Source organism: Zootoca vivipara, chromosome 13 (genome assembly GCF_965207765.1).
Source record: "Zootoca vivipara chromosome 13, rZooViv2.hap1.1, whole genome shotgun sequence".
NCBI classification, from domain to species: Eukaryota; Metazoa; Chordata; class Lepidosauria; order Squamata; family Lacertidae; genus Zootoca; species Zootoca vivipara.
The window spans coordinates 52263081-52278958 of NC_142596.1; the positions used below are offsets into that span (position 1 = coordinate 52263081).

At 48.7% G+C, this 15878-nt stretch overlaps 1 protein-coding gene across 4 annotated transcripts in view; it reads right to left on the reverse strand.

Annotated features, from left to right (window-relative positions):
• RADIL (Rap associating with DIL domain) overlaps positions 1 to 15878 on the reverse strand; it is a 79362-nt gene that overhangs the window by 13341 nt on the left and 50143 nt on the right. For all 4 annotated transcript variants that reach the window (XM_060282600.2, XM_088656503.1, XM_088656505.1 and 1 more), the window contains 4 exons: positions 15001 to 15161; positions 10857 to 10969; positions 5442 to 5679; positions 880 to 1052 (listed from right to left, as the gene is read on the reverse strand). In XM_060282600.2, the coding sequence (XP_060138583.2) occupies positions 880 to 1052; positions 5442 to 5679; positions 10857 to 10969; positions 15001 to 15161 (685 nt within the window). The remainder of the gene's footprint in view (positions 1 to 879; positions 1053 to 5441; positions 5680 to 10856; positions 10970 to 15000; positions 15162 to 15878) is intronic.

Sequence of the window (15878 nt, forward strand, 5' to 3'; positions counted from 1 at the left end):
TTCAGAGGCCAAACCTGAGACCCAGGGGACTGGCTGGACACTGAGAGGTGGTGGCCGGACACTGCTGAGGGGGGTTGGAGACTGACTCGGAGGAAGGGATCAGTGATCTGGGAGAGCCTGGAAGACGAGGCTCAGAGGCAGGAGAAGCTGCAGGATTGGAGAGCAAAGAACAGGTGCCAGAGGAGGGAGAGAGGGGTTGGGAGAGTCAAGGCCAGGCACAGGCAAACTCGGCCCTCCAGATGTTTTGGGGACTACAACTCCCATCATCCCTAGCTAACAGGACCAGTGGTCAGGGATGATGGGGATTGTAGTCCAAAACATCTGGAGGGCCAAGTTGGCCGATGCCTGGTCAAGGCCTTCCAAACCTCCTCCTCCTGCCTCACCATACCTGCTCCACTGAGGGGAAGAGGGAGGGGAGGAGAACATTACCCCCCCAAAAAAGGTGATGCAATGATTTGCAGAGATGGAAGTTAATTGGGAGAGGGGAAGAGTGAGGGGAGGAGAGCATTACCCCACAGAAAGGCTATGCAACAAGAGATGGAAGTTAATTGGGAGAGGTGAGGGCAGGACACTCCTGCCCCCTGTGAGGCCATGCAATAATCTGCATCCAGCTCCTGCTGGGTTGAAGCTTGCAAGCTGCAGGCAGCCTTCTTGATGAAATTATTTTTTTTAAGAGGCTCTTGCCCAGCTTGAGAGTCAAGCCCCCTCGGTCTGCCCTGTCAGCTGCCAGGGGTTAGCAGACAAGCCTGGATACTTTGGGTCAGCCCCCAGGGACCTGGCAACCCTACTCATGAGACGGTGGCCGTGGGCACATAAAGCTCCCCCCCCCTGCTGGACTGCCTGACCGGTTGTGCCCCTTTGAGGCCAAGGGCTCCTTACCTGCGCCAGCTGGGAGTTTGGCATGGCCAAGAGGCTGGCCACGCTGGAGAGCTTGCCAAAGAACTCGTCCGCCAGCTGCCCCAAGCCCACACGCTGGGCCCATTCCAGGAGCAGCCGAAGGGTGGCACGAACCCTCACGCCTTTCGACCAATGGAAGCAGCCCAAGGAGGAGCCTGGGGAGGAGGAGGAGGAAGAGGAGGAGGAGGAGGAGGAGAGGAAGGTCATGGCAGGGTCACCAGCTTCCGATGTGCATTGTCAGATCGCCCAGTTGACCCCCTGATGCTCTTGAGATCTTCATTTCTGCCAGGTTTTTCCATTTCAAATAATTTGCAAGCGCTTCTTAGATTTCATTTCATTTACTTATTGAATTATTGATTGATTGATTGATCCATTCATTTGTACCCCTCCTTCTCCCCTGACAGCTAAAAGAGGGTGTGGGGGGGAACAATAATTATGAAACAATTAAACCTTGATAGAATGAAATCTCTCTCCCGATCCCTGCCTTCAGATCAAGCCGCCTTGAGCATTGTTTTAACTATGGAAAGGGGGCATTCAAATAAAATAAAAAAATTCTTTCAGTAGCACCTTAAAGACCAACTAAGTTTTTATTTTGGTATGAGCTTTCGTGTGCATGCACACTTCTTCAGATACAGTGAAATGGAAGTTTCCAGGCACTTATGTAGAGAAGGGGTGGGGAGGGGTGGGGATGGGGATGGGGAGGGGGGATCACTCAGAAGGGTGGTGGAAATGGGTGATTGACTGACTGATAGCTGTTGATGACCGCAAACGACTGCAAATGGTTTTGCATGAAAAAGCAAGGGTTGAGATGGCTGAAGATCGCTTATCATGTATAATGTGATAAGAACCCGATATCTCTGTTCAAACCAGGTCCCTCCATGGTTTTGAGCTTGGTGATAAGTTGCAATTCAGCAACTTCTCTTTCCAGTCTATTTCTGAAATTCTTTTGTAGTAAGACAGCTACTTTGAGATCTTGTATAGAATGTCCTGGGAGATTGAAGTGTTCTCCTACTGGTTTTTCTGTCTTCTGGTTCCTGATGTCAGATTTATGTCCATTTATCCTTTGGCGTAGGGTTTGGCCTGTTTGTCCAATATAGAGAGCTGAAGGGCACTGTTGGCATTTGATGGCATACACAATGTTAGAGGATGAGCAATTAAATAGTCCTGAGATGGTATGTTGGATGTTGTTGGGGCCAGTAATGGTGTTGTCTGGGTGTATGTGGCAGCAAAGTTGGCATCTGGGTTTATTGCAGGCTCTGGTACCAGTGTCCATGTTAAGTCTGGTGGTTGTATTATTGTGGGTGAGGAGTTGTTTAAGATTGGGTGGCTGTCTGTAGGCAATGAAAGGTCTTCCTCCCAGAGCTTGAGAAAGGGAGCGGTCATTGTCCAGGAGAGGCTGTAGATCTCTGATGATGCGTTGTACTGTTTTAGCTTGGGAGCTGTATGTGATGACTAGTGGTGTTCTGTTATTTTCTTTTTTGGGTCTGTCTTGCAGCAGGTTCTCTCTAGGTATCTGTCTGGCTCTGTTGATCTGTTGTTTAACTTCATCAGGTGGATATTTTAGTTCTAAAAAGGTTTGCTGTAGATCTCTTAGGTGAGATTCTCTGTCTGTAGAGTTGGAACAGATGCGGTTGTAACGTAAGGCCTGGCTGTATACGATGGATTGTTTGGTATGTTTGGGATGGTAGCTAGAAGCATGTAGATATGTTTGTCGGTCAGTTGGTTTTCTGTATAAGGTGGTGTCTATACGTCCATCCTGTATTTTTATAGTAGTGTCCAAAAAATGTATTTCTTGCATAGATTGGTTCATTGTTAGGTTGATGGTGGGGTGAAAGTCATTGAATGTCTGGTGGAAGGTTTCCAGGGTCTGTTGTCCATGTGTCCAGATAATAAAAATATCGTCAATGTATCGCAGGTACAGGAGAGGTTTGAGTGGGTAGGAGTTAAGGAAACGTTGTTCTAAATCTGCCATGAAGATGTTGGCATACTGTGGGGCCATGCGGGTGCCCATGGCTGTGCCGCTGATCTGGAGGAACAGGTCATCACCAAATTTGAAGTGGTTGTGGGTAAGGACAAAGTGGCAGAGTTTGGTAGCAAAGTCCGCTGTGGTTTTATCTGAAATGGTGTTCCTTATGGCTTGTAAACCATCATTGTGTGGGATGTTGGTATATAGAGATTCCACATCCATAGTGGCTAGTATAGTATTGTTAGGAAGATTGTTCAAATATTGTATTTTCCTCAGAAAATCTGTGGTGTCACGTACGTAGCTGGGAGCACTGATAGCATATGGTTTCAGAACAGAGTCCATATAGCCGGAAACACCCACTGTAATGGTGCCAATACCTGAGATGATGGGGCGTCCTGGGTTTCCTGGTTTGTGTATTTTGGGTAGAAGATAGAAAGTTCCTGGCCGAGGTTCCGCTGGTGTGTTTGTGAGGATCTGTTCTTGGATGTGTAGGGGTAGCTCCTTAATAATCTTGTTCAGTTCTTTTTTGTATGCTTGTGTGGGGTCTGAGTCCAATTTCATGTAAAAGGCAGTATTGGAAAGTTGTCTGTGGGCCTCTTGGATGTAATCAGTTTTGTTCATGATGACGACAGCTCCACCCTTGTCTGCCTCTTTAATTATAATGTCTGGGTTGTTCCTGAGATTTTCCATGGCTCTCCTTTCAGCATGGTTTAGATTTTGTTGTAAGCGATGGTGTTTTCTGGTCACATCCGTTTGGATTCTGTGGCGGAAGCATTCGATGTACAGATCTAGTGTGGTATTGCGTCCATCAGGAGGGGTCCATGTGGAGTCCCTTTTTGTGTAACTTCTTTTCGGTGGTAGTTGGTGGTCAATGTTCTGTTCATTGATGCGTTTGGAGGGTGATGGTTGTTCCCCAGTAAGTTGAGAGGTGTTGTGTTGTGGGGATGTAGTTTGTTCTACTTTGTCTTGTTCTTGTGTGTGATGAAAATACTCCTTCAGGCGTAAACGGCGGAAAAATGCTTCCAGGTCCCCGCAGAACTGAATCATGTGTTGGGATTTGGCAGGGCAGAATGATAGTCCCCGTGAAAGGACGGATTCCTCAGCTGGGCTGAGTGTTTGCTGTGAAAGATTGACAAACAGATGCCAACTTTGCTGCCACATACAGAGCAGATGCCAACTTTGCTGCCACATACACCCAGACAACACCATTACTGGCCCCAACAACATCCAACATACCATCTCAGGACTATTTAATTGCTCATCCTCTAACATTGTGTATGCCATCAAATGCCAACAGTGCCCTTCAGCTCTCTATATTGGACAAACAGGCCAAACCCTACGCCAAAGGATAAATGGACATAAATCTGACATCAGGAACCAGAAGACAGAAAAACCAGTAGGAGAACACTTCAATCTCCCAGGACATTCTATACAAGATCTCAAAGTAGCTGTCTTACTACAAAAGAATTTCAGAAATAGACTGGAAAGAGAAGTTGCTGAATTGCAACTTATCACCAAGCTCAAAACCATGGAGGGACCTGGTTTGAACAGAGATATCGGGTTCTTATCACATTATACATGATAAGCGATCTTCAGCCATCTCAACCCTTGCTTTTTCATGCAAAACCATTTGCAGTCGTTTGCGGTCATCAACAGCTATCAGTCAGTCAATCACCCATTTCCACCACCCTTCTGAGTGATCCCCCCTCCCCATCCCCATCCCCACCCCTCCCCACCCCTTCTCTACATAAGTGCCTGGAAACTTCCATTTCACTGTATCTGAAGAAGTGTGCATGCACACGAAAGCTCATACCAAAATAAAAACTTAGTTGGTCTTTAAGGTGCTACTGAAAGAATTTTTTTATTTTACTTCGATCCAGACCAACACGGCTACCTACCTGTATTCAAATAAAATGATATTGATGATGATCTCTTGCCAGCATCCTTGGTCCTCCTGTGGGAATGTTCAGGGAGGCAGGAGAGGATATATTGTTTATTTATATCCTTCCCAACTTGTGTTAACAAGTTCTATGATTTAGCAGAGTAACATTCCCCTTTTAAACTTACACAGCGGATAGCGTCTTTGCCAGACTTGTTTAAGCCTCTAAAATAAGTTTTGTTGGTAATTCTCCTTTTATTCCCTCCTAAAAAGAATAGACACAACACAGTCTTGTATAAAAGTATAAAAGCGTTTACTCACACACGTTCTGTTCACAAATGGATCCCAGAAGGCAGACTTAAGTTGCAAAATATATACATGTGGAATCTATCCCATAAGGAGATAGTTCCTTAGCATCTCAGGCTAAGGAGATGTTGCTTCTTCGAGGAATGGAGTCAGAGAGAGAGAGGTGGCTGCCTGCCTTGTGCTATTTTGTTACCTGCACAGGTAAGGTCATGCCCACCTCTGGTCACATGTAGAGGAAGTTTGTCCCAGCACAGGAGGAAACAAGAAGTTTATCTACTGGCTGGACAAACATCCCTCTTCATGTCTAAACATGTCCACTCTAGGAATATTGTATTTCACACCCCACACCTCCCACCTGGAAGCTCCTCCCACCTCTCCTGGGGAGCCACTCACCTTTTTCCATCAGCTGGTTGAAGAGCAGGGTGTTGGAGAAGAAGAAGAGGTAGGCAAACATCTGGGAGCTGATTTCGAGGTGCACCTCGTACTGGCGGAGGAGGTCCAGGCTGGCCTGGTACGTCGACACCACTTTGCGTATCTCCTCGGGGAGAGGCGGGGAAGAGAGCCAGGCCTCTCGCCCTTCGCTCTGGAACGGGTTGCAGTCCAAGAGGGGCGGCAAAGACACGTACAGAGACTGGACAGGGATGGGGAGAGAGAAAGGGCGGCTCAGCTCTGAACTTCTCATAGCAAATCTTCTGAGGAGGGGCGAGGGACCCACTTCGGCCCCACGCAGTGCTGGGTATGTGTGTGTATCTAGGAGGGGTCTCAGGGTTTGAAGGGACACAGACTATTCAGTTGTTTGGCATGAGAGAGGCTAGAGAGGAGAGCAGGAAGGGGGGGCCATTTCTCTTGAATGCTCCGCAACATTTTTATTATAATACAGTAATATAATAATAATTTATTCTTTCCCCAGCCACTCTGGGTGGCTTCCAACAAAATATTAAAATACAATGGTCTGATAAACATTAAAGCTTCCCCAAACAGGGCTGCTTTCAGATGTCTTCTAAAAGTCTGGTAGATGTTTTTCTCTTTGACATCTGGTGGGAGGGCGTTCCACAGGGCGGGTGCCACTACCGAGGCCCTCTGCCTGGTTCCCTGTAACTTGGCTTCTCGCAGCGAGGGAACCGCCATTTTATATTTAAAATGTGGTGTACGCTCCTTCCTTGGAGGTTTTTAAGCAGAGGTTGGCTGTCTGTCTGTCATGGATGCTTTAGCTGTGATGCCTGTATTGCAGGGGGTTGGACTAGATGACCCTTGGGGTCCCTTCCAACTCGACAATTCCATGATTCTACGAAAAGCCTCATGCATAGAAGACTATTGCAGAGCAGGCAATAAATCTGGACTGGCATCATATACTTGTAGAGGGACTATGCAATGCAGGAATCTCGAAACATGGTCTCCCTTCCAATTCGAAACCATACTGGACCCTGCTTCGCTTTGCAAATATGCTAGCAGTTTTATTGCTGTGCCAGTAGCAAGACAACCTCTCTTTCATATATTTTTAGATATGCATTTTTTAAATACCTGCCAGAGTGGTCTGCATTAATGAAATCTGCAGTGAGAGGTTGGCAGGGCAGACAGATATGGAGACGGTTGGAATATTGGACCAAGATGGAAAGAATGAGAAGTTTGCATCTGTCTGGCTTGATTGTCTTAACACATGTGAATAAAGACAGAAACAGTTTGTCCCCTCCCTCTGCTAATCAATGGATTCGGTAAATTCAATAGTATAGCATATTCCTCTTTAAGATTCATCTCAACCCACAACAGTCATGGGTTTTCGTTTTATTCTGGGCTTGAAATCATACTCTTATCCTTCTATTTTGATTGCACCAGCCCGCAGTGTATTATTGAGGGTTTTCTTAACCCTGCGTGGCACTTGCTTTTCTTGCTTTATTCATATCAATAATAATAAAAATTAAGATGGGAGTGGGAGGGACACCAGGAAAAGCTGAGAAAGGAAAGAACAGGCAACTTTCCAATGCAGAGGCTTACCGAATGTGTGCCAAAACTGGCGAAAGGCAGAGTCACCCCTCCAAATATAGCATCTCGGAAAGTGTTTCCCCCACCCTTCCGGTAAAAGGGCTCATTTCTCTGGCCTTGCAGGCTGTGAGACCTGACTCATTTTGCGAGAGGTTCCTCTCGGCCAGACGCCTGGCGCTCCAGACGAGAGCGTTGCAACCTGGGGACTCGGAGCTTTGCAAAGGAGCAAGCAGGGAGGTGGGGAGAGCGAGGAGTCCCCTGCATTCGAGGAGCTTACACTTCAAATTTCACCCATGCAGGGAGGCAGCCATCGCATGGGTGATATTATAAGAATTTTAAGGTCTCAAATATAGAAGGCATTAATCCATAAATGCACACATGTCTAAATATATGAACCATGTGTCTGGAATAGCACAGGGAGAGCAATCCTGGGGCCATTTTGACTCTCCCAATGACCTCAAATATTCCTCTGCAATAAGGGAGGCAAATGGGGAAAGCATCTCCACTGGTCTTTTTGCTTGCAAATCCTGTCTTAAGGGCATATTCATGTATGGATTAGTTGGATATATTCATGGATTAGTTGTAGTTTATGGATCACCTTCAAAGGTAGCCCCACGTAGAGCGCATTGCAGTAGTCCAGCGGGAAATAACTAGAGCATGCACCACTCTGGCGAGACAGATCTAAACCTCCCAGTTCCCTCAAGGTACTGATAGTACCAGTACTGAATTTACGTATAAGCTAAACAAGCTTAGCGCCCCACACTCTTGCCCCCCCCCAAATATAGTTAAATATAGATAAAAATAAAATAAAACCTACCTACAGCAACAGTGTTTTGTGTTGTGCAGGCTCCTCTGATGTAAGTCATGGGCCCCGCCTGCTCCCTAAAATATCCCTGGATTTGCTCATTTCTATATATAGGGTGCCTACATTCTGTATGGACTGGTTGCAGGGCAACATGGGCAAATGGCTTGAGATACCTACTAGGTCCATCAATGACCATATAGCATATATTCAACACAAAAAACATCGGCAATTTGTGGTTGACAAAGGACAGCTGGACATAGAAAGGGCCCCATTACCTTCAGGAGCCGAGGGCCTCATCCAACCTACATCCATCCCCAGATAGTACCCCTAGGCTGGGGAGGGGAAATATAAGCCCAGCAGAGATATTTGCATTTTTCTGTCAGGCTAAGAGCAATTTAAGAGTGAGGGAACAACACTTGGGGTGGGGGCTAAAGAATAAACAGCACTCTTCTCCAGCACTGCTTCTCTGATCACAGAATCCTTATCTCATCTGTTTTGGTCTCTCGTTTCATAGAATTACAGACTTGTAGAGTTGGAAGGGGTGCCCAGGGTCATCTAGTCCAACCCCCTGCAATGCAGCCCAACCCCCTTCACAGCCACCAGCAACCACATACAAGCCCCTTTCCTCATTTATTTCACGACACCTCTATCTCACCCTTTCTCCGTGGGGTTCAGGATACCCCATCTGATGCCCCCACTGCCCATTTTTCCCTGTGAAGAAGGTCAGTCTGAGCGACAACGGCTCGCCTCGGGTCAGACCCGGGATTCGAACCTGGGTCTTCTGGTCCCCAGTCCCAGCACAACCCAACCACTACACCAGTGTTTCTCAACCTTTTTTGGGGCACGGCACACTTGTTCCATGAAAAAAATCACGAGGCACACCACCATTAAAAAAGTTTAAAAATTTAACTCTGTGCCGCCCTATATTATAATTATGACTCTAAGAAACACTTGCCAAATATTGCTTTCCGGCGGGTAAGTGCTTAGTATTGGCGGCCGCCAGGCTCGTTTGCACTGAGCTTTGGGAAAGAGGAGGAGAAATATTGCTTTCCGGCGGGTCAGCGTTGTTTATTGGCGGCTGCCAGGCACGTGACAATGCAAATCACCCTTCTCGTCGCCGCACGTCGCGGCACACCAGCCAGTGTCTCGCGGCACACTAGTGTGCCACGGAACAGTGGTTGAGAAACGCTGCACTAGACCACAGCAACAGAAGGGTGAAAAGTGCCGTCATGGGATGACGTAATCTCCTCCGCTCCCACCCACCCAGTTTGCATCACCGGTGAGCTTGGGCCACAAGAAATTTAGCAATATGGCAAAATGATTTTTGTAAGGGAAAGAAATAAGAAAGGGGGGGGGGAAACTCTATCAGTTTCCAGAAGGCAAAAGGGGACCCTAATAGTTTGCAAACAGGCGATTTAAAAGGCAAGCCCTCTGTTTTGCAATCATGCCGATCTCTCGACGTCTACCCAAAACCGTTTGTAACGTATTATATCTGCAGGTTGCTGAAAGTTGCCCCCCTCCGATCTCCCCCTCCCTCCCTCCCTCCCTCTCCCCTTCTCCCCGTGACATCATCGCAACCAGCAAAGGTTGCCACTGCCATGCACGGCTGGCTGCGCCTGTGGTGCAATGCAGGATACGCAGAGCTGCATCTGCAAGGAGACGCTTTCTCTGTGCCTGGTGCCAGTGGTGTGTGCAGCCGAGGGCCAAGACTGGAGACACAGCTGTTTCTCCGCATGGGGAGCAGGATGAGCTCTGCAACGGTTGAGAGAGAGAGGTCTGTGCCTCTGACTGCAACCGGGGAATGATTTGAGCTCAATAAGCAAGCTTGGGTGCTCCTGGGGAGGTCTAGAATGAGGACCCCCCCTCCGCTGCAACATTGGGTAAAGACCCCGATACGTGGACCTCATTTTTTTCATCCTCAGAAAGGCTGGTTTGGCAAAGGCAGCAGCAGCCTGAGCTGCTAAAAAGGCCACTTTCACACGACAGGTGAAGATCAACATTAACCTTCTCCCTGACAGGCTTGATTTCTGCTTGCAAGGGGGCATTGCCTTGCATTCAGAAATGTTCGCCCTTTAGTCTACTGCAAACCAGTCTCCCTGCAAGATCGCCTTGCCCCATGCACACCCTCTGGACCACTTCGATCTGAGGAACTCAACCATGTAATACCCCTTCCTCAGCTGTAAGAAGTCAGATCTTTTAGACTGGTGGCCCACCTACACACTTTGGAACTCCCTGCTGATGGACACCAAGCAGTGGCAACCTTCGCTGTCTTTTCTCCACCACCTGCTAAAGAAACCTTTTCATTTAGGCAGGCCTACCCAGATACTGTGGTCTAAACCACTGAGCCTAGGGCTTGCCAATCGGAAGGTCAGCGGTTCCCCGCAACAGAGTGAGCTCCCATTGCTCGGTCCCAGCTCCTGCCCACCTAGCAGTTCGAAAGCATGAAGTGCAAGTAGATAAATAGGTACCGCTCTGGCGGGAAGGTAAACGGCATTTCCGTGTGCTGCTCTGGTTCGCCAGAAGTGGTTTTGTCATGCTGGCCACATGACCCGGAAGCTGTACGCCAGCTCCCTCGGCCAATAACGCGAGATGAGCGCTGCAACCCCAGAGTCGGTCATGACTGGACCTAATGATCAGGGGTCCCTTTACCTTTACCCAGATACCTAGAAAGTGTGATGTATTTTTTATATCGTAATTTTGCGTTGTGAACCACAAGATCTACTGGTATAGGACGGAATACAAATTTAATAATTACCAGTAATAATTTAAAATAATTTAAAATACTGTACCAATAACAACACCAACAAGAAGAAGAATAGAATGCTGATGTGTGTTTTAGCTTATTGCTGGTTTTTAATGCTCAGATGTTTTAACTGGCTGCCTTGAGGATTTTTATGATCAAGCGTCACATGAATTTCATCAAATAAATGAAATAAATATGGGGGATTTTCCAGTCTTTGGACCTCGGTCAGAAGCAACAGGGACATTGAAATATACTCAGACAAAGCAGACACGTATTTTACCTTGGAGATGTAATAGACACACTGCTGGAAGGTATACATGATGACTTCCTCGAGGACCGTCATGGCTTCTTCGCTGGCAGTGATGGTCAGGGAAATGAGAGATTCCTTGGATCCTAAAAGGGAGACAGGAAAAGAAAGAATAAGGGGGGCTGAGCCCAACATTTGCGTCTCGAGAAAAGGCACCTCTGCACAGAAAAAGCCTCGCATTCGGAGGCCAAAACCTGAATGTGTTTATTTATTGTTCACGTTTGCAAACCGCCCCTCGGGCTGCAGGAACCCAGAGAGGTGAACACGCTTAATAATCCATAAAGCAATTAATTTAAATATCATTTTTTCAAAAATCACATTAAGTTAATGCGCCGGGAAAAGACAGAGAATGCGAAGGGGTTTCCAAGTCCAGTTGGCCCGGAGAGACTCCCACGACTCTGCGTGCGTGAAATAACTCCGTTAAGTTTGCTAACCTTTTAAACCGACTGGGTTTGTGGCCGTCTTCGGGTAACCATGGCAACAAGAGATGCAGGAATGGAGAGAGAGCCTGTCCGGCCAGCCAAAAGCACCCCTTCTTTCCAACCAGGCAGGAAGGCAAGAGCTCCGTCCAACTTCTGCCCCCCACCCTGATAAAAGGGTCCCATGGGTGTCACTCTGGGCCTGCTGTAAAACTCATCTGAGCTGCACAGACTCAGCTGCCATTGGACGCCCTCCCTGCTCGTCTTCAGAGGGAGCGAATCAAAGAAGCCCGATTCTTGCCCACCCATGTCAGGGCTGAGCCACATCAGGCTGCAGGCTGGAACTCAGGTGGCTTAGAGGTCCTCCATACCAACCCCACCACCCCACAGAAAACTAGATGTCAGGAGGAGGAAAGGGAGTAGGCTCAATTTCCAAAGCCCTACAAAGAGATTAAATATCCAGGCCCAAACCCTTAATCTACCTGGCATGACACAAAAGGAAAAAGGAATGGGGAGGGAAGAGGAAAAGCAAGCAAAGCCAGTTCACGTAAGCTCTGCCTTATATAGCCTGGGCAGGTTGGACCTCCCTGCTTCAAGCGCCCTGGAGCAAAATGCATGACTTTCCCACCAGGCACAACGACACACAGGCGCCTGTCGTGAGAGCGAGCAGGAGAGGGTTGGATCGGAACCCTTCGCAGGTGGGATGAATTCCCCACACACACCCTTCATACACACTTGAGATCATAAGGAGAGCCTGCTGGATCAGGCTGGTGGCCAATCTAGTCCAGCATCCTGTTCTCACTAGGGAACCTGTAAGCAGGATTCTTTGCACAAGAACATCTCTCCTTTCCTGTGGTTTCCAGCAACTGGCCTTCAGAAGCATTGCTGCCTCCCACTGCAAAGGCAGCGCATAGCCATTGTGGCCAGGAGCCTTCAGTTGCCCTCTCCCCCTCCATGGATTTGTCTAATCTTATCTTAAAGCTGCTCAAGTTGGGGCCATCCTTGCCTCCTGCAGGGGTGAGTTCCCTTGTTTAACCATGTCCTGCACGAGACTTTCTTTTATCCATCCTGAGTCTGACAACATTCAGCTTCGTGGGATGTCACGGGTTCTAGTGTTACGAGAGAGGGAGGAAAACTTCTCAACACCACACTAAATTTTATAGTCTTCCATTTTGTCGCCTCTTCCTCGCCTTTCTTCCGAGGCCCCAAATGCCCAAAGCTGCAGCCTTTCTTCCCAGGGAAGTTTCTCCATGACCTTAATTGTTTCGGTTGCCCCTTTCTGAACCATCTCCAATACAGTCGTACCTCAGAAGTCAAACGGAATCCGTTTCGGAAGTCTTTTCAACTTCCAAAACGTTTGGAAACCAAAGCAGGGCTTCCGATGGGCTGCAGGAAGCTCCTTCAGCCAATTGGAAGCTGTGGAAGCCCCATCAGATGTTCAGCCTCCAAAATAATGTTCAAAACTGGAATACTTACTTCTGGGTGTCGATCGTTCGGGAGCCGATTTGTTCGGGAGCCAAGGCATTCAAGATCCAAGGTACGACTATATCCGTTTTTAGGTGAGGCTACCAGAATGGTGATAGGGACACAGGTGGAGCTGTGGGTTAAACCACTGAGCCTCTTGGGCTTGCTGATCACAAGGTTGGCAGTTCGAATCCTAGCGACAGGGTGAGCTCCTGTTGCTCGGTCCCAGCTCCTGCCAACCTAGCAGTTTGAAAGCATGTCAAAGTGCAAGTAGATAAATAGGTACCGCTCCAGCGGGAAGGTAAACGGCGTTTCCGTGTGCTGCTCTGGTTTGCCAGAAGCGGCTTTGTCATGCTGGCCACATGACCTGGAAGCTGTACGCCGGATCCCTCGGCCAATAATGCGAGATGAGCGCGCAACCCCAGAGTCGGTCACGACTGGACCTAATGGTCAGGGGTCCCTTTACCTTTACCAGAACGGCACACGGCATTCCAAACACATCTGCACAATAGATTTGTACAGCAGCATTATTACACTGGCGGGATTAAGGATCCCTAGCACGGACTTTGCCTTTTTCATGGCCGCTGCCCTCTGCATTGCCACCCTCCCCCCCCCGACTCTCCACACTTGACTTTCCTGGTTGCTGGATCTGAAACAGGCAAGAACACGGGGAGCGTCCAGATCTCGTCTTGGCCATCTCCCTCCCTTTTCCCTGAGCAAGAGAAGATGCAAGGAGGCCGCTGGGTGGAGGAATGAGCCCCGCCCCCCTGCCTCCCTTCAGCTGAGCCCTGTCACGACTCATTCAAGGAAGGGAATTATGCCTTCGCTCCTCGAAGGCATCCAGGAGCCAGGCTTGGCTCCCCTCCGGAAGAGGCTGCGGACGCTGAGTGGAAGGAGAAAGTGTGCTGAATTGCCCAGGCGCATCATCCTCAAGACATTTCGGCAGCCAAGGCAAGCCAGCTGATGGTGCGACCCCTTCCCTGCCAGGGGAGAAGGGTTCTCCATCAGGAACAAGGAGGACATGAAGGTAAGGTCAAGGACTCCTGGACGGTTAAGTCCAGTCAAAGGTGACTATGGGGTTGCAGCGCTCATCTCGCTTTCAGGCCGAGGGAGCCGGCGTTTGTCTACAGACAGCTTTCCGGGTCATGTGGCCAGCAGGACTAAACCGCTTTTGGCGCAACGGGACACCATGATGGAAACCAGAGCGCATGGAGACACCGTTTACCTTCCTGCCACAGCAGTACCTATTTATCTACTTGCACTAGTGTGCTTTCGAACTGCTAGGTTGTCAGGGGCTGGGACAGAGCAATGGGAGCTCACCCCGTTGAGCAGATTTGAACTGCCGACCTTCTGATCAGCAAGCCCAAGAGGCTCAGTGGTTTAGACCACAGCGCCACCCACGTCCCTACATAAAGATCTGCTGCCCCTGCGGATTCTGCAACCTGAGCTGGCCGTCTCACCTTGCTTCGAGGGCCTGCCCTTGTACCACAGTCTAGGCGATTTGGGAGTCTTGGAAGCAGAATTGAAACATAGGAGGCTGTCGGATCAGCGCTGGGGATTATAATTCTCCAGATCTGCTCCAGGGAAGGAGCAGACATGATTTCAGACCAGTTCAAAGCTCCTGGCTATGCGTCACTTCTCCACGCAACAACACAGAGTTAAACTGTGGAACTCCCTCCCGCAGGAGGCAGTGAGAGCCACCAACTTGGATGGCTTCGAAAGAGGATTGGACAAATTCATGGAGAAGGGAGAACTATCGATGGCTCCTAGCTAGGATGGCTCTGCTCTGCCACCACAGCTGGAAGCGGCCATGCTTCTGAATCCCAGTCGCTGGAAACCTCAGGTAGGAAGAGTTGGTCTTGTGTTCGAATCCTGAATGCTGGCTTCCCACAGGCAACTGGTTGGCCACAAATGGCCATTGCTGAACTGGTTGGACTAAATGGGCCATTGCTGAACCCAGCAGACTCTTATGACTATACCTCCCATCACCCCCAACTAGCTGGCTGATGGGAGTTGTAGTCCAAAACACAAAGGGCACCAGGCTGAGGAAGGCTGCACCCCAGGCCTATATTGGTATGCATGTATTCATTTATTAATACCCCACCCATCTGGCTGGGTATTAATAATACCGTAATAATTAATAATCTTATTATTTGTACTTTGCCCATCTGACTTTGTACCCCACCCAACCAATTTAAATGCTTCCAACCAATTTAAATGCATAATAAAAACACCTTTCATGTCCAGCTCCTCCTCCATGCTCTGGATGTAAACCGGGGATTTCTGCTGGACGAAGTAGAGGATTTCGATGGAGTTCGACATCCAGAAGAGGACATGCTGCAAGTCGGGCAGCAGGTCTTTGATGGTGAAGCGGGAGAGAGACGCAGGATCCTGGCTGACGAGACAAGCGCAGAGTTGAGAGACATCCCGGCACAGGTACCCCTCTCCAAACGGATCTTCGAACCTCCCTTTTGCTCACCAGGCTCTGAGAGACTCTCGCAAGATCTCACACAACCGCCTTGCGTTTCTGCAGGAGCCTCCCAGAGCCCGGGAAGCAAGGCGGAGAAGAGCTTAGGGAGAACGCTGTGCAAAAAAGAGCTTTGAAGTTCTCTGCCTTCTGTGCATTTAATTTGGGTGAGTTCAGCCGGCCAGCTGCCAAGCACATGGAGTTGAAATCGCGCAAGTCGGACGTGGCGTAACGTGGAAGGATTTTGACCGGTGCTGGGATGGCTACTCTGCCTGAGGTTCCTGTGGAAAATCTGGGGCAGGTGGGAACTACAGTCCGAAACATCTGGAGAGTGCCAGATGTTGACGTAGGCTGCACTAACCACTGCACCACATGGCTCTGCTTAACCTCAGCTTCCTGAGAAACAGCCTTCTTTTAAAGAATAATATGCCCCTCTTCTTCCCACCGGCTCTTCCACCGACATTTCCTTACATTCTCTCCAGTCTCCAGGCGCCGGGATTGGTTGTTTATTCCAAAAGAATAAATAAAATCATATGGGATCATTTCACCAAATGACAGGCTCCAGAGAGACTGCACACACCAGCTCTGCTCCCTTATATGAAGACTGTTCCAATTATCAAAGGAGGACAAGGAAATCTGGATTTG